At 42.0% G+C, this 18,255-nt stretch overlaps 1 protein-coding gene across 3 annotated transcripts in view; it reads right to left on the bottom strand.

The window, feature by feature from the left end:
* The window catches only part of lrp1ab (low density lipoprotein receptor-related protein 1Ab), a 108,038-nt gene that overhangs the window by 31,139 nt on the left and 58,644 nt on the right, over positions 1-18,255 (bottom strand). For all 3 annotated transcript variants that reach the window (XM_061774280.1, XM_061774259.1, XM_061774268.1), the window contains exons 20-41: positions 18,053-18,220; positions 15,438-15,620; positions 14,309-14,506; positions 12,992-13,237; positions 12,704-12,901; positions 10,858-11,062; positions 10,596-10,760; positions 9,803-10,047; positions 9,307-9,438; positions 7,228-7,455; positions 6,929-7,103; positions 5,850-5,944; positions 5,608-5,757; positions 5,355-5,495; positions 4,507-4,635; positions 4,285-4,416; positions 4,050-4,184; positions 3,505-3,634; positions 3,257-3,383; positions 3,003-3,154; positions 2,739-2,863; positions 2,104-2,478 (exon numbers count right to left, since the gene is read on the bottom strand). In XM_061774280.1, coding sequence (XP_061630264.1) covers positions 2,104-2,478; positions 2,739-2,863; positions 3,003-3,154; positions 3,257-3,383; positions 3,505-3,634; positions 4,050-4,184; positions 4,285-4,416; positions 4,507-4,635; positions 5,355-5,495; positions 5,608-5,757; positions 5,850-5,944; positions 6,929-7,103; positions 7,228-7,455; positions 9,307-9,438; positions 9,803-10,047; positions 10,596-10,760; positions 10,858-11,062; positions 12,704-12,901; positions 12,992-13,237; positions 14,309-14,506; positions 15,438-15,620; positions 18,053-18,220 — 3,834 coding nt within the window. The remainder of the gene's footprint in view (positions 1-2,103; positions 2,479-2,738; positions 2,864-3,002; positions 3,155-3,256; positions 3,384-3,504; positions 3,635-4,049; positions 4,185-4,284; positions 4,417-4,506; positions 4,636-5,354; positions 5,496-5,607; positions 5,758-5,849; positions 5,945-6,928; positions 7,104-7,227; positions 7,456-9,306; positions 9,439-9,802; positions 10,048-10,595; positions 10,761-10,857; positions 11,063-12,703; positions 12,902-12,991; positions 13,238-14,308; positions 14,507-15,437; positions 15,621-18,052; positions 18,221-18,255) is intronic.

The following is an 18,255-nucleotide window of genomic DNA, read 5'->3' as shown; positions in this document are numbered from 1 at the left end:
TTGATGAATTGAAAATTATGCAGACTGTCTTTAACGTTGACGATATAGAAAAATATTATTTGCATAATCATTTGGAAGGTGGTGTACAAAGAAGTCACGGCAGTACCTCTTTTAAATCTGGATTGATTTATTGTATGAAATGTTAGAAATGTGCTGTAAATATCACATAGCACTGTGTTCCAGAAAGCACTATGAACTGCTGGTTAGCGCATCTGCCTCAAAGGTCTGAGGTTCGGGGTTCGAATCTCTGCACCGGCCTTCCTGATTTGACTTTGCATGTTCACCCCACGCTTGCGTGGTTTTCTCCAGTTACGCCGGCTTCTTACCTCATTTCAAAAACATGCATGTTGAGTTAATTGAAGAGACTAAATTGTCCAGGTGTGAAAGAGCGCGTGAATGCTTGTTTGTCCATATGTGCCCAGCAACTGGCTGGTGACTAGTCCAAGTTGTACCCTGTCTCTCACCCAAAGTCAACTGGGCTAGACTCTAATACACCAACAAATCTAATGAGGACATGCGGTATTGAAAATGGATGGTTGGGTCAAGGAATAGAAATGTGCTCTTTAGAAAGGACAGCAACCAATTCAACTTGAAACCCTCTGCAGCGTTCAATGGATAACTAAACAAGCATAATGTTGCTTTAGAAGGAACTGACTAATGAAGAAAATCTGAATAACTGGCTATCCTTTTCACAATGTTTATTATTACACATTACATAATACACATTTAACATTATTAAACATGTCAACCCTGTGCACGTTTTCTGATATTTCTTTGGTAGTTTCAGAGCAGACTGCATAGTTCAATGTGATACAAATTTTTTTATCATGAAATGAAGAATTTGGTACACCCTCACAGTCAACTGATATAATAAAAGAATAGTGTCATGATTCGGCCCTTTGTTCTCACTTTTGATTGGCAAACCCCTCTAGATAATGCAGTGTAGATCTACAGAAACTAGAGGCATAATCAGTAGTGTGACTGCAAGTCCTTCTCTGCTCGCCTAAACACCATCGGAAGCACTGTCCAACATTCACAACTTAAACGAAATTCTATTAATATATTTTCAGCAGTCTATTATCCTTATTTCATAGCCATTCTTTTGGCTGCCGAGCTCGCAGTAGTGTATGTGTTATGTTCTGTTCTGTGTGTTGCGATGTCATGCCATCTGCCCAGGGCCTTTGGACTCAGGAGTACAGGCTCATGACACATATGCAGTATTAGGAATGGCTGTTTTCTTTGGTTTTGTTTTTTTAACCAATCAAATTGCAGATTCACCACACTTGGCCTTCATGTAAGCTTTGAGTGACATCGGCATTTTTCCGTCCTCTGACTGGTTGAGCTAAATAATCTTGTGACGTGCAAATGAGCGACGGGGGACGACGAATGCTGGATATTATTGAAATTAGTTTTCGAGAAAAACTCAACATTGTGAGAATAAGCCTGCCGACACCCTTGCTGGCTGGTTTTTTTCAACCCGGAAAAGGATTTATTCCGCACTTTCAGAGTGGCATATTAGCCTTACATCCTGCCTGTAAAGCAAGAACGGAGGTGGAGTTTATCTATAAACGGGCCCCGGTTCAATATGCACTGGCTGCCACTGGGCATAATAAACATATCCATCCATCCATTTTCCGTACTACTTTTCCTCACTAGGGTCGCGGGCGTACTGGAGCCTATCCCAGCTATCTGTGGGCGAGAGGCAGGTAGACCCTGAACTGGTCGTCAGCCAATCGCAGCGCACACACAGTATAAACAAACAACCATTCGCACTCACTTTCACACCTACGGGCAATTTAGAGTCTTCAATTAACTTACCATGCATGTTTTTGGGATGTGGGAGGAAACCGGAGCTAATAAACATATGATTAAATTAATACCTTTCTGGGAGGGAGCGCAACTTAGGAAATGTTGGGTGGGTTACACTGAGGTTGTCTGTTATCATATATTTCAATTTATTTCATGCTTTCATAATATTAATCCTGTATATTATACAGTATAGCTCTTGTATTAGGTCAGATTATATTGTGGAAGTGCACCTAATTTTGCAGCAAGTAAGTAGCACTCCTAAAGGTGTTTTGTGTCGTATGAGTCCATACTTACTATCCACCACAATCTTTCGGTCTGTGCCGTCGTCGTTGATCTGCTGGATGTTGCCAAAGTGGATGTCGCTGAAGAAGATGCGGTTGGCTCCCTTCCCGCCCCCTCCGTGGTAGTCAAAGCTCAGGGCGATGACATTCTTCATGTGGTCTGGGTCTTCGAACGGCTTTATGGGCGCGTTTAAGTTGGTCTCGTCCGACAGGTGGATGCTCTTCAGAATGGTGCGCTCAGAGTAGAGGAGGTAGCCGTCGTAATCGCGGCAGCTGCGGTTGTCCTCGGCGAGCATGCCGTGAGCACAGGCGCAGGTGTGCTGACCGTTGCCACGATAAAGACAAAGCTGTTCACAGTCGCCGTTATTATGTTTGCAGATGTTGGTGCCTGAGTAAAATAATGAGCAAAATCGACTGTTTAGGAACAGAATTTTGCCGTTCTGTTCCTAGTTAGAGACCACCAAGTGGTCCAAAAGGTACTGAAATATGAAACAGTTGGACGTGTATTCAAAAGTTAAGGTCAAATTAATTTCACCTGAAAAATGTATGGTGTCATTTAGGTTCAAACTGAAATTCGGCCAAAAGATGAAAGGGTGGCAACTTTTTATGAGAAATGTATGTTACATAATGTACATAAAGTTTTCCTACCTTGCTGCCTGGCCCTGTTAAACACTTTAATATCTTTTAATTGTACACCAATCCCAGTCCGAAGTTGGATGGCATCTGTAGCGTTGTCTTTACTGCCTCTTTTAATGGAGCCATTCGCGTGAGTCCTGTGCAAAACCCAATGATGCTCTCAATTAATATTATAAAACATGAAGCGTGTTGGCCTGAAATAGTTTCAGGCATTGTTGAACACAAAGAATCACTGTCTTCAGTACTAGAGTTTGGTGTTGAAGTCTATAGCCTGACCTGTCACTCCAGTAGATGTATTCCTCAAAAACAGAAACTGCAAACATATCCATGTTGTTGTTGGCCAGCACCAGTTCTCTATTCTCCCCAGTCTCCAGGTTGATGCGCTCAATCTTGTCTGTCCTGGCATCGCACCAATACAACAGCCCCTCCTACACCAGTAGATCCCATAAAACAGATTGTGTCAAGAAGCACAAACAAGACGGACAGTTAATGACGAAAGAGTAATGGCTGAAGTCAGCCTCACTCCCTACCGTGTAGTCAATGGAGATTCCATTGGGCCAACTGATGCTCACATTGACCAAGACCAACCTCTCAGAGCCATCCAGTCGAGAGCGCTCAATACGAGGGTACTGACCCCATTCTGTCCAGAACAAATACCTTTACAAAATATCACATGGAGTGTTATTGATGTACTTGCTCAGGACAACTGGACATAAAACAGTCACATGTTTGGAGCAATTTGCTTCAAGCAACATTCCACAATAGTAAGCAGTCTTACCCTTTCACTGGGTGGACAGTGATGGCTCTGGGCTTATCCAGGCCCTGGGAAATGACCACGTAGCGGAAGGAACCGTTCAGCCTGGCCACCTCAATGACATCAAAGCCCTGGTCGGTCCAGTAAATGTTTCCTATAGGAGCGGTTTGTCAATATAGCTTATTTTGTTGAAAAATAAAAAGAGACCATGCATATGAATAGAATGAAAGCTAAATGTTTCAGTGGTAAAAAATGTTAAGGGAAAATCTAAGCTTCTAAGTTCTTCACCGTGTTTAGTTTGCAGTTATCAAACTATCTCCCACTTTTTTAATTAGTAGACTAGTAGCAGCAGTCTAAAATGTATTCCGTACCAAACTGTAAGCTAGGCTTAAGACTGGAGTCATAATTTCACTTCTCTTAGTCCCGTTTCAAAGTGTAGCTAGTGAGCTGCATCTTTTTAATCCCATTTTAGTCAACTGGTGACGAAAACATCGGTGGAAGAAAAAGTAGCCCTGATCTCTGTTTGTGAAATGATGCAATATGTACAAGAGGATGCCCCACAGCCAGACCTGCAATCCAGTCAACAGTAATGCCCTCCACTCTGCCGATGCCATTGGTGACCACGTCTTCTCTCCATGTTTGATCTCTCTTGGCCCTGCTGATGGTGCTCAGGCCCATGTCTACCCAGTAGATAGTGTCATTCTCTGAAAAGTACCAGTATGTTACCCAACAATGCTTCAATGGGAGAGTATAAAAGATAGTGAGGCTGTCTTGGTACCGTTACCTCTCACTAGTTTCACTCACCAGCATGGAAGTCGATGCCGACAGCCAGAGAGGTGCCAGACACTGGCACCAAGGCGTCAGATTTGTCAGCTGGGTCAAGCGGAATTCCTCTGATTCCCTCATGGACTGAATAAAGCAGGAAAGAGCCCATACCTGCTCAGAGAGAGGGAGAGACCATATTTGGAGACATATGGGTCTCCTACCAAAAAGGTCTTGATGATGAAAGGCAGCGAGCGGTCTTACCTTCACACGACTGCTGTCCTGTCTTGAGGCTGTAACCGGCAGTGCACATGCAGGCCCTGCTGGTTGGTGAGGTGGGCAGACACAACTGGGAACAATCTCCATTGTTGTTGCTACACAGATTGATACTTGCTGAAGGAAAGACAGAACAGAGAGGCCAAATTACATTACACTAATTTCCCAACATAAAAAATACAGTAAACCCTGGTCACTCGCGATGGATAGCCACCTAGCCCTGCCACGAAAAAATATGTCTATATTATTAGACTAACCCTAAATATAACCCAAACGATATTCCCAAAACACTTTATCGGTTTAAGATCATTTTACAACATTACCATTAAAAATAAATTGCATACAGATCGTTTGAGTGCAGGAAAATGCACTGGGAGATCACAAAACCATGTGTAAGTGAGTTTTTCAGCAACGAGCTGAGGATAAATTCCACAGGGGGGGGGGAATAAATAAATAAATAAAATAAAAAATTTTAATTAAAAAAAGAATGGGTGAATACATGAAACGTGACCTGCGAATAGGCTCAGGTTCGGGTTTTTATCTTTGTCTCTCTTTTTTTTTTTTTAAATCACGAAAACTTTACATTTAAACAGGGGTGTGTAGACTTTTTTTTATATCCACTGTACATAAGGAGCATGTGCGACTTAAGTTACGCTCATGAGCTACGTAAAGTACAGTATCTCACGAGTGCATGTCATACCTCGCAGGCGTGGCATTAAAAATAAAACATGCTTATGTGGTCTGCCGGGTTCCGTATGGTTGTACTATAGTTTACAATGGTGTAAGAATCTACTACTGCCTTACACGGACCAAATTACACTGACTTGCTAGCTTACATTTCTGTACGTCCTCATCATAGATGGTCATATGCATCATAGGAGAGGTGTTGTTCCTTAAAACCGTCCAGTTGCCGCCATCCTTCTTGTCGCATGTTCCAATCTGATCAGTTGCATGGTCCGCCCACCAAAGCTTGTCTCCTGCAGAGAGGGAGATTAATTGGTAGAGTTATGAGGCTATCCATCCATCCATTATCTGAGCCGCTTTATGGGGGGAAAAGGGTGCGAAAAGCATTTTAAACTATGATTTTACCCATTATAGCCAATGCTGTGGCCTTGTTGAGTTTGCCTTTAATGCCTTCCAAGCTCTCTAATTTAGATCCGTCCAGCTGACAGCGATTAATTGTGCCATTTCCCGAGCTGATCCAGTACAGCTGCTCTTTCTCATAGTCGATAGATAGGCCTGCATGGAAATATTAATAAGACACTAATGCACACGCACGTCTGATATACCTAATTCGTCCTTTTATTTTAGGGTGAAATGCAGCTGCTCACCAACTGGTCCCTTCTGGTTGATGAAGAGTGTGGTGCGGTTGGTGCCATCCATATTCGACATGCTTATGCTGTCACCATCGGTCCAGTACAGCTTCCTGTGATCAGAGGTGGCAAAAGTACTCTTACTACACAGTAGAAGTACAGACACTTGTATAAAAAAAAGACTAGTATTAGTAGAAGCACTGATTTAACTCCTGTACATAAGGAAAAGTAAAAAAGTACAGATTCGAAAATGTACATAGGTACCAAAGTAAAGACACGTTTTCTGTTAATTATATACAGTACTAGGACTGTACAGATAACTTGGCACAATGATAAAATAAAATTCTCCGGACACAAAATAGTTTCCCCATTTGATAAACTTACATAGTACTTGGACTAAGAAGAAGAATTCAGGTTACATGTCACAGGTTGTCGTTAAAGAACAAGCGTTGGTTCGAAAACAACACGTTCCCATAACTTTCCTAAGGTTGTGAACTGAGTAACGAAAAATTCTAATAGAAATTAGCTAATGATAACTGAAAAATACACCTTACTTACTGAATGCCAGAAGCTGGTAGTTTTTTTAGGCTGGCACAATTCAATACATGAATGAATAATTTTATAGCCAACAACAAACAATTTACTTAAATAAAGCCATAGATGGAGAATATCTTGGGTCTCCAAATGTGTTGCTCCCTTTTAATGCTCCCTGATTCATGTATAACCATGTCGCTGTTGTTCCTGTCGCTCCTGTTTTTCCACCCCAAGACCCCAATCAAGATTGCAATCATAGTTGGCTCTCTCTAGTTCAGATTTTTTATTTTTTTTCGCCACATCGTGTCGTCATTGGTGGAAGATGAAAAAAGTGACAAACCTATTTGGACAAAGTAAGGTGTTCAAATGAAGCACGTCAAAGTCAAGTCTTCCGAAAAATAAATAAGTACAAGATACCTGAAACACCTACATAAGTACAGAACCAAAGAATTTGTGCTGCGTTACTTCCCATCACTTACTGTGGTGCAAGGAATTTCAATTGCGCTAAAGAAACACTGGAAGAAAACACTTTTAGGCGAACTAGCACAAAAAGCAACACCCACCCTAGTTGAGGATGCAGCACTAGACAATGGGGCTTGTCTAAACCCTGGATAACAGCATTCTTAAAAGAACCATCCAGTCTGGCCACATTGATCTGCTTCTTATTGGCATCATAGCTGGTCCAGAAAAGGTTCCTGGACACCCAGTCGACTGCTAGCCCATGAGCATTAGGAAGGTCTAATGAAGGTCACAATCACAGCACAAAATGTTAGGTCTCCCACAGCATGTACATTCTCAGAGGGACATTGGAAATTGAATCCCATCAACCTGGAATCGCAGACATTCCCGAAAGATGTCTTACCAGCAGAGACAACAGTTTCCACGCCTGTGCCATTGATGAACGCTCTTTTGATGGTTTGCGTTCGGACATCCGACCAGTAGATACGATGCTCCACCGCATCGTAGTCCACTGCTGTCACATTGTCTATGTCGGGCACGGTGAAGGAGATTATGTAGTTGTAGTAGGGGTTGTCGACGTCCACGCCCCGGATCTCAATCTGACGAGCATAAAGAAGGAACTTGCGGGACTCTGCAACACAAATATGAGCACAGCAGTGATGAAGATATTCTAATGACTAATGGCTTACAATTTGATGGATTTTGCTCATTTATAACTTAATAACACCAGAGAAACATGTTTGTAGACAATTAAGATGTATCCAACCACACATCTGTCATACATTCTAATACACAAACAAGCAAAAGCACAATTAGAGCATTGTTTTTCTACCTGGAGAGTGGGGGGGGCTCAAAACATACATTTCTACCAGTGTGATATAACATCGCAAGGGGAAGAAGCCCAATTTCAACCAACACTACACTCAATGCATCAAGTAGACCACCTGATATATGCACCACTGCTCAAAACTTTGGGGTCACCCAGATAATTTCATTTTTTCCCATAAACACAATGTTGTATATATAGGCTCAAAGTTTGGAGGTCATTTAGCAATGTCCAATTTTTTTTTTTTTTTTTTTTTTTAAGAAATTTGTTTAACACAATAAATGGTACTACTACTAACACTGGTATTTCTGATTAATTTATCATCATTGGAAAAAAATAACATTTTCTTTAAAAGAATTAGGACATTTCAAAGTGACCCCAAACATTTGAATGGCAGCAAACTGCCACCTCTACTTTATGTAGCTACATTGAAGGAAATAATTAGGTTTATGTTAACAGTGACAGAATATCCAGAAAGAAATTGCAGAAAAATCTCATTCAAAAAAGATAATGTCTATGTATTTCATTGAGTGAAACACTGTTAGTACTTGATCCCCTACCAACAGTAAAGAATGCTCCCACCGACCCAATTCTCTCACAAAGTACTCCTAATCTAAACTCCTTAGCTGTATGAAAGACACCTCAACTTGTTACCTGTATAAAGACACCTGTCCACAGAATCAAGCAATCAGACACCAACCGCTCCATCATGATAAAGACCAAGGAACTTTATGAGGACATCAGGGACCAGATTGTAGACCTGCACAAGGCTGGAATGGGCTACAATACCATTTGCAAGAGGGTGGGTGAGGAGGAGACACTTGTTGACAGAGGGTGAGGTTGACACTCTTTCTCTCAGCCGGAAAACTTAATATGGGCCGTGGATGGGGCTTCCAGCACGACGACGACCCAAAGCACACAGCCAAGGAAATGAAAGAGTGGCTAAAGAAGAAGCACATGGAGTGGCCTAGCCAGTCTCCAGACCAAAATTCCATAGAAAATCTATGGAAGGAGCTGAAGCTTACTTGAGGATTTGGAGAGGATCTGCAAAGTGGAATGGTCCAAAATTCTTCCCGAGATGTATGCAAACCTGGTGATCAACTACAAGAAATGTCTGACATCTGTACTGGCCACCATGGTTTTTTTTTAATCAAGTACCAAGTAATGTTTTGATAGGGGCTCGATAATTTGAATCTTGTTTTATGTGATTTTCTATAGTTTCTTTTTAATATTCTCTCTCTCCCTGTTAAAATACATCTACCAATACAATTATAGACCATTTCATGTCTTTGTCAGTGGGCAAACTTACAAAATCAGTGAAATCATTATTTCCTCCACTGTACATGTACTGTATCTACTGATCTATTCCTCTGTATGTTGCAGTATCTAACCAAATTCTCTTTAAATTACCAGTAACCCACTTCAAACAGTGAATGAATGCAATGCCTCACTTGGATTTCATAGGACACTTAATTACAAATAAAAATGAACATGACTATGCAGTCATGAGAAATGAGCATCCCTTGTGTTTTCCACTCTCTGACAACATGCAGAAGCTACTGTTTGACAATGTTGCAGTGTCCATGTTCTGTCAATGTAGCTTTTAGTATAATGAAAACACGTGCATGTCAAACTGTGTATGAATGCTGTCCTAACCTTTGCAGGTGCGTTTGTCAGCTTGCAGCTTCATGAGGTGAGGGCAGGCACAGGAGAAGGTTTGGTTGAAGTTGATGAGACAAAGGTGAGAACAAGGGCCTTTGCCGTCGATGGTGGCACATGGGTTTGGAGCTGTGTGGAAAAAAGATTTCTATTGAAACTATCAATCAACAAGCCATAACAACTTGGCATTTGATTTATGCAGTGTCTCAGTTTGAGCACTAGGGCCACTACGTAAAAGGTGTACAAGTGTCAAAGAAGAATGCAAAGTCTGGTGGATTAACAAGAAGGAATACAGATGTCATGCCACCTCTGAGTTGACTACCAAATAAAGTGAGTTAAAAGAAATACAAGACTGCTTCCTGAGAATACCAAAAGTAAAACTGCATCATCAAGTATAATTTGCAGTCAGCTAACAAAGTGTTACACTACATTACACTGCCAATAGGTTTTGTTTGCACAGAGGAAGCAAAACTCAAATGACTGAACGACCTACCCTGGGGTTGTCTCGACGGGTGATAGACCTGCAAGTCAAAAGGCTGCGTGTTGGTGCGCTGGACTACAGTAACGTTGTGCCCTGTCCATTTGTTGGCTTTGGCAAGAGTGTTGGTCCTCCAGTCAGTCCAGTAGACTTCACCTCCATACATGGTGACGGCAAATGGGTGGGACAAGTACTCGTGACCTCGCAACACCTCAATCAGCCCTGAGCCATCATACATGGCAGAGTAGATGGCATCTGATCTAGAAGATCAAGAAAGCAGATGTGTATTAACTGGCATTAGGGACAAAAGTAGAAGGACATCTGGCGACAAACATACAGGAACATACATTTGAAGATAATAGAGCAGCTGTGGCCTCATGCTACCGATGTAGCAGCTGTGCTAAGGTTGGCTTGTTTAAAATGCTAACGCTAGCTTAGTATTGCTACCGTTGTTACTTTATTGAAGCTGGCTATACACATCATGGGCCAGAGACTCAATGGGGAGAGGGATTAGTGAATTGAGGCAGCATTCAAATTTTGCGAGGATTATTAACAATGCAGCCTCCTTCTTTAAATTCCAGGTGGTATCATGGGGTTGAGCTGAACATCTGATTAAGGCATTAACCAAGAGATGCACCCCAAGATTTCTGTCCCTATTTATGACGGAGCAAAGTGTTGCATTATGTAAAAAGAATGCACCTGCGTGTTTATGAAACAAGGCGAGACTGAGTGGGTTAGTGGGGAGAAAGTACATGAGTAAATGCATCGCAATGAGAGTGCTCAGTGAATTCAGAGAGATAAACACTACCTGGCATCGATCCAGACAATGCGTCTCTCCATGTAATCAACGGTGAGTCCGTTGGGCCAGCCGCCGCTGCCCGTCTCCCTGTGGATGGTGCGTCTGCCCTCGCCACTCATAGACGCTGCCTCAATCCTGGGCAGACTAGCATCCCAGTCGGTCCAAAATAGGATACTGACGACACACAAGATGCATGTGAGTCTGGATTGTCACCTGTAAAGTGAAATACAGCAATAGGGATTGAATCAAAATTTCAACTGGCCGTCTTTACCCATCACGTGGGTCCAGGGCGATGGCTCGGGGGTGTTCTACTTCCCCAGCCAGCAGCGTTGTTCTCATGGTCCCGTCCAGTTTGGCCACTTCAATCTGGTCCAAATTGCTCTCCACCCAGTAGATATTTCCTGCTATCCAGTCCACCGCCAGGCCCTCGGGAGTTGCCAGCCCATATTGGATCACAACTTCAAAACTGGTCAGAGCTCCACACCACACAATGAGAAATTATAGTTTAATGAATGGTTCATTTCCATTTTCTGCCATTTAACAGTTTTATGATTGTACCAATCCTCATTTACAAACAGTAAGACCTTTACTCCAGATGAGAGAACATATTGCATGTTTCATTTTCAAAAAGAGTGCACAATGACTTGTTTAGAATTCCTAAAGCTTATGGAATCCATCAAGGAAGAATGGCACACATTGCTGCTGTGTGTGTCGGTGTGGCTTTGACACACACACACACACACACACACACAATATCTTCCCCACCACACAGCCAAACCTTTAAGAAAACCAGCCTTCAATGCCAGACTTTTTATTATTTCCCAGAAACAACTGGCTCTCATGCAAACTAAGTGCGAAGCCAGAATGTATAATCATCTCTGGCTGAGGGTGATTAGGCGAGTTCTTCACAGGCCCTTCAAGTGGCACTGCAATTACCGGTACAACTCAAGCAGGCTTGTTTAAAAGAATGCTGTAGTGGCTGGCTTTCTTCTACTTGTTTGCATGTTCATCTTGCAGGGTGACAACTGTAAAGGTTATTAAATGGCTTCAGTATCGCCACGGGAGCGTAGATACAAGCTCAGAGCTCAGAAGCACTGTTGGACCCGTGACGTTGGAAGACTGGGAAATGGAAGAGGCTGAGTCGTGCCTCCTACGCTAGATCAGTGCTGCAGGCTGCAGTCATGCACAGCGAGCGCTGAGACAAATGGGAACAGACAAAGCCTTCCATGTGCCCCCCCCCCCCTCCTCCGAGTGCTGTGCTGGGAACACAACCTTGATTGGCAAAGAGACCTGGGCTTCTGGAGGAGGAAAGGCCAGCCATGACTTGGGAGATTTGTTCAGGGTCACAGACCACCAATGCTGACACTGTGTATTCAGATTTTTTAGTAGAAATACCCAGTCAAATATGTTTTCCTCCATAAAGGAGGTTTTCATTAGTGTTTACTAAAGGAAACAAATTGAATTTCCATCAAAGCACATGGAGGGGCGCAATTAAATAAAATGTTTCCCACTTTTCATCCCCAATCTTTGTTAGGAAAACTGACAATGGAATTATTAGATATCTCTTTTGGCCATGTGACAGAATAAACAAGGTTCAAGATTTTATTCGTTAAAGAATAACAGGGAAACAAATTGAAATCACAAGCTATAATCCATGGATCGTTTCTCAGGAATGGGTGGGTTGTGACACGAAGGGCATCCGGAGTAACAATGCCAATGTCAAAAAAAAATAAAATAATGGGACCCCCTATGGGACAAGATGAAAGTCGCAACATATGCGAACAGCATAATTTCAAATGCTCATACAAGTGTTCCCACTCACTTGTTTTTTTTTTGTAAACGTGACCCAACAAAAGAGGCCACTTCATTCTGTGTACAGTAGTTCCTTTATTCCATTAAAGTGCAGAATTGGTGCTGACATAGAAGCATGTCATTGTTTGTGACACCTGACAAGATCCTTGACTGACCTCTTTAAAACAGAAGTAAGCTTGCAATTTTGCAAATGTTATTCTCAAATCTATCTATTTTTGTCCTTTTCGAGTGGCCTTTACATTCCTCTGTAATAATGCATGAATCTTAACGTAAACACTTTGCATTGACTCTTGTTGCTAACTCACCTCCATTTTCTGAAAGTTTCCCACGGTAGATCTTGTCCTCCACCACATCCGTCCAGTACAACGTGCTCTGGTTGAGGTGAAAGTCCAATGCGATGGTGTTCCTCAAGCCTGGTACCAGGACACTGAACTCCCCCTTGTGAAGCTCAATCCTTCTGATCTCATGTCGGTTCGAAAATATAATGAAAGGCTTGAAGGGATCTAACGACAATGACGGTGTGAGAGAGACAAATATTAGTGTCTTAACAAAATCCTTTTTCTAAAGCCTGAGTTGAAACTATTTTCCCTCACCAGTGCTTTTGCAGCTCTCCATGTCAGACTCCAGCTCCCAGCCCTCATAGCAGGAGCATTTGACGCTGGATTTTTCCTGCTCGCATTTCTGGCTACATTTTAGGTGTTTGGCGCAGAAGCTCTGGATGTGGCAGGTTTTGCTGTCTGCTCCAAGCTCCATGCCCAGGGGACAGGAACACATGAAGCCTTCACCGGGAATGATGCTGCAGTTGTGACTACAACCGCCGTTGTCCAGCGAACACAAGTCTACATGGCACAAACAGGAAGGACTTGGTTTGCAATGCAACAACTGGACACGAGGGGCGGGACAATATCTCAATACTGTGATATACAGTATCGTAGCTCACACGGTACAGCATCAACATACAAACACAGACGGTATCTCGCTGGGAGACATTCCGCTACGTGTCATTGCACACTTGCTGACAAGCTGAACCTTTTCATAGGATGGGAATAATGTCAGTGTTGTCCTCTATGTTCTGTCAACACTGCATATCTAAAACCGCCTTTCAAAATATTTAACAGATTTTTTTTTTTTTTTTTTTAACAGAAAAGCGAAGACTCACATAGTCAAGAATGGAGGAGAGTAGTTTTACTTTGTGTTCATAAACGAAGTGCGGACTTCGCTGGAAAATAAAGGAAATGTTTTGACCAGATGACTAAAAGTATATTTTCATTACAGACGGCGTTCAAAATCAGTAAATAAAAACTGTCCATATGCGTAAATATGAGTAAATAATAATGATTGCCGATATGTGCCCTGCTAATGGCTGGTGACAAGTCCAGGGTATTTATTCTCTTTCTCGCTCAAAATCAGCTAGGATAGGCTTCAAGCTCACCTGTGACCGTAATGACGACAAACAGTAAAAAAAAAAAAAAAAATTTCAATTACAATAATGTATGGATGGGTGGCTTTAAAAAAACAAAAAAAAAAAAGGAATTTACTAATACTGCTCTCTAGCTGAGAGAAAAAACATAGGAGACTTATTTCTTACCTGGCTGTTCCTCTAGTTATGCATTCTGAAGTTCACTTAAACATTTTAAAATTAAATTGTGACTCAGAATACAGAGATATATTTGTATGTCTGCTGCCAAATTTAACAATTCACTTTTCTTTGTGTTGTTTTAATGCAATAATAAATCAGTTTTCTTTTTTCCCCCACTTTCATAGATATCGTAATTGATTTCCTTCAACTATATTGGTGTATAATCGCTATTGCTTTTGAAAGTTACTCGGCGATTCCCACCCTGATTGAGGAAGGTGTACAAGTATACTGACTAAATTCTGGTGTTTCCTTCATGTGTGGAAATATGTACCACAAAGCTTCTCATCAGAGCCATCTGGACAATCGTCAGTGCCGTCACACAGCTTCTCGGCAGGAAGACAGATGGAGTCGTTGGTGGCACACACGTGGTGAGACAACTTGCAGACCAGCGCGTCACAGTTGACCTCGTCCGAGTTGTCCTCGCAGTCACTGTCACCGTCACACACCCAGGCCTTGCTGATGCAGCGAGCTGACAAGATCACATGATGGCAGCCTTCAGCATTCCCACCAAAACTGATGTCACAGGGCCTGATTTACTACAGGTTTGCTTGTGAAAAAACTGGCGCACATGTGTAAGCTGATCGGCTAACCGGGTGCAGCTAGAATTGTCTGCCGAATGGACAAAATTGCTGCGCAGTTCACATTGCACGTGCTGGGAGGAGTACATGATAATTTAGCATATGCAATTTATCAAATCTAAGATGTCTTAAAATGCAGCATCTGAAATGAAGGTGCAAACAAGCACCGGTCAGGCACAGACAAATGAGATGTGACGGGGGAGAACAGATCTGTTCCACTCATGGTAATATTTTTGAAATGCCACAAAGAAACTGTGATGACATATTGTCAATTATCGTTGACAAAATTTCTTTCAATTCTGCATTTCTTGCATCCAGGTCATTTCAGCGCAGCCTGACAATTTTTGCTGGCGACTCCCAGAGCAGATGTTTCGTTTCGAGTGTGCTTTCTCAAGTTTGAAAGGAAATAGGCAGACACATCTAATTTCCACACACTCCGTGCAAGATAAACTAAAAAAAGCATGGCTTCCCCTAAATGATCAGAGCAAAAGATTTGTTTTGTCTTTTTTTCCCCCTCTTCCACGAACACTTTCAATTACATCACTTGAAACTTCATTTTGTGCTTACAGTACTCTAGCAAATTTTCCAGGGTAAAAACATCAGTGCTACAACAGCACATCCAATCTGTGAGACTGAACACACAATTTAGCGCCCACTATTTGGCATCTTAGTAAATCAGGCCCACAGTCTTTAAGCAGCAACATGCATACGGGTTTGCGGAAGGCAATGCAGTAGCCTTAGCAATGCAATCATATGAAAGCGCTTTACTGCTGATCCACAATTATTTGAAGTAGCTACAGTACCAGTTGAGAATGTTCTAACCTGAATCCTTGCAACTGAACTTGACAGCTGGGTCACACATGTGAGTGACACCCTCGCAATTGTTCTCGTCACTTAGGTCCATGCAGTCTGTGTCACCGTCACAGCGCCACCGCATGGGGATGCACAAACCATCCATGCGACACTGGAACTCATCCACGTGGCAGCCACCTGGTGGACGAGTAGCTGGAGAGACAAAGAGGGAGGGAGTCAAAGAAGAAAGTTAGGCCGAACCACCGCTCATAGCCACGTAACTCGATGTGCAACATGAACAACAAACTATTAAACAGAAATCATAACACATGGCGCTCTGGGTCATACCATTTTAGATATGAAGTGAACCTCCATTGTGAGGTACTTCAGGGAGACAAATTAAATGAACTGCAACCTCTGCTATCGGTACCCACAACATGCGGCAAACACGGAATTTGCTGATAAAACTGGCCGGCCTAGACATTCATTTGACATTTTTAGTATTTAAGCCACAGGTGCTAAACTCAAGGCCTCTGGGCCAAATCTGGCCTGCTGCATCATTTTATGTGGCCCGCAAAAGCAAATCACGTGTGTCGACTTCTTGTTTCTTGCTAAAATACTAAAACTGCAAATTGTCTGCACTTTTAAAAATGTGAAGATATTGCAAGCTTTTATTGTTGTTACCAATATTCCTTTTAAAATAAATTTAATATTGGAAAATTTATAGCGTATATGTAATAATATGGGCAATCCTACATTCTAAATGAGTTAGTAATGGCCCTATATAAGGAAACTATAACTACAATGTGGCCCACGGCAAAAATGAGTTTGACACCCCTAATTTAAGATAATTAATGTTTATGTTGAGTAAAAATTTGCACAATAAAATGTGAAATTAAAACACTGTCGTTTCTGCATTTGTTGTCCAAGTATATATCAGTAGTAAAGTGACAATGAGAGAAATGTGAATATATATTTTGCAAGTCGATTTACAGTGCGCACTCCGAAATTTTCTGCTTGCGCTCCTAAAATTTTAAGTTGGGGGCCAAGTAAAAAAGTTAATCTGGAGCCCTGTATAAAATGTAGGAGAAGCAATCAGTGTTGTTGTTGTAGTGAAATGCTGCTCAGCGTTGGCAAACCAACGCTGAGCAATAACAACATTGAAGAATACATTCGTAAGACAAGCTAGTAAAATGATAGACAGACAAAGCGGATGCACTTGGTAAGAGAGACAACAGGGCTTTCTCGAAATTAATTATTGTGTTGATATGATGCGGTGAACAACCTGATGCCGGTGCCAGGTCAAACAACAACAGCACACACAGTTCTCCGATTGATGTCACAAGAGGATAAAGGGCACCACTGAGGTGGTGACACACTGTCTGTCCCTCATGACAAAGGTCAACATTTGGAACAGATACAGCAGGCCAACTTGGGCCTTCCGGAAGAGAACATCATTAATGCAGACAGGGGGAATGCGGTGGTATTGCTTTTTCATTTGTGGTAATGGTTTCAAGAGGGCAGGCTACAAACATATAGCGTACAGGCTGCTCATTTAGCCAGCAGGTCATGCTGAGCCTTGTTTTCTGCTTGCTGGGATTTGACAGCACTTGGCTGGGATTCCACATGGATCAAGCAGTACATTAAACACCAGAACACACACAGTGCACAGCGGTGTACACTCTTCTATAATACTGTCACAGCGGTTAACCAGAGAGACCCAATCTTCCAAAGACAGCGAACAGAGATTTGAAAATGTTAAACATCTGTGTCATTTGCACAGCACCACAAAACAGTCTAATTATTAGCTAACCTCAGAACATAACCACATCCTGAACAGAGACACTAAGAGGATTTTGCCGAAAACGATCAACTGAAGCTCGAGGCCAATCAGAGGGGAAATGTGGCGTGAAGGAAGATGAACATTTTCAATGTGACAGTGTGCCAGGCACAAACAGAAACACACATTGGACCTCAATCTCTACTGCGGCGCTAGGTGAACTTTGATTTGGTCGACTTTCATAACAAAGCAAACAACAAATTCTAATTGTACCACACAGTATGTTCCAACATAAAACTCTCATAAAACTAATGTTATTAAATCCAATGTTTTCATGACATTTCAAAATTGTACAAGCAGAAGTTAACTCATTTAATATGAATCATGTATAAACAGTAAGCAGTATTTAGAGACTTGTCTATGATGCCCTTCACAGTCTTATTTTTTTTTTTTTTTAAGCAGTCATAAGCATTTACGAAAACCAACGTCAACATTAGTTGAACAAAAACAGGAAGAGCATCCGACAAAAACAACATTACAGCTCATAGCCACATGACTACTGGCAATCATCTCCTTGTTCCAACTATCATTACACTAAAATGTTCACTTAAAAGCTTTTTTGTTTTGAATGCGAGACCGCTTTCTTCACAGTAACTTTTACTAGACGTTCTACTTATCTTACTACTGTCTTCCGTCAGAAAAATACACACGCGAGAGTTCATCTTTTGATGCTAGCTGAAATGAGGTCTAGTGAGGTGCGCTGACGGTTCGTGTGATATGATGACGTCACAAATGATGATTCAAAAAGGAACATTTTGAAAAATGACGTGAAAACAACAACCGGCCGGCACATCATGCTCTCTACCTTGATTGGTACAGTTGGCATGGGTCTCGTCACTGTAGTCTCCACAGTCATTATCGCCATCACAAGTCCAGTATTCTGGGATACAGCGACCGCTGTTACATTTAAACTGCACGCTGGAGCAGGAATGACTGCAGCCGGCTTCATCGCTGTTATCCCCACAGTCGTTGTCTGTACAGAAGCACGCCCACAAAACACATCTATCC

Source organism: Phyllopteryx taeniolatus, chromosome 1 (assembly GCF_024500385.1).
Source record: "Phyllopteryx taeniolatus isolate TA_2022b chromosome 1, UOR_Ptae_1.2, whole genome shotgun sequence".
NCBI lineage: Eukaryota > Metazoa > Chordata > Actinopteri > Syngnathiformes > Syngnathidae > Phyllopteryx > Phyllopteryx taeniolatus.
The sequence above is the reverse complement of the archived record's forward strand: the minus strand, read 5'-3'. Positions and strand labels throughout refer to the sequence as shown.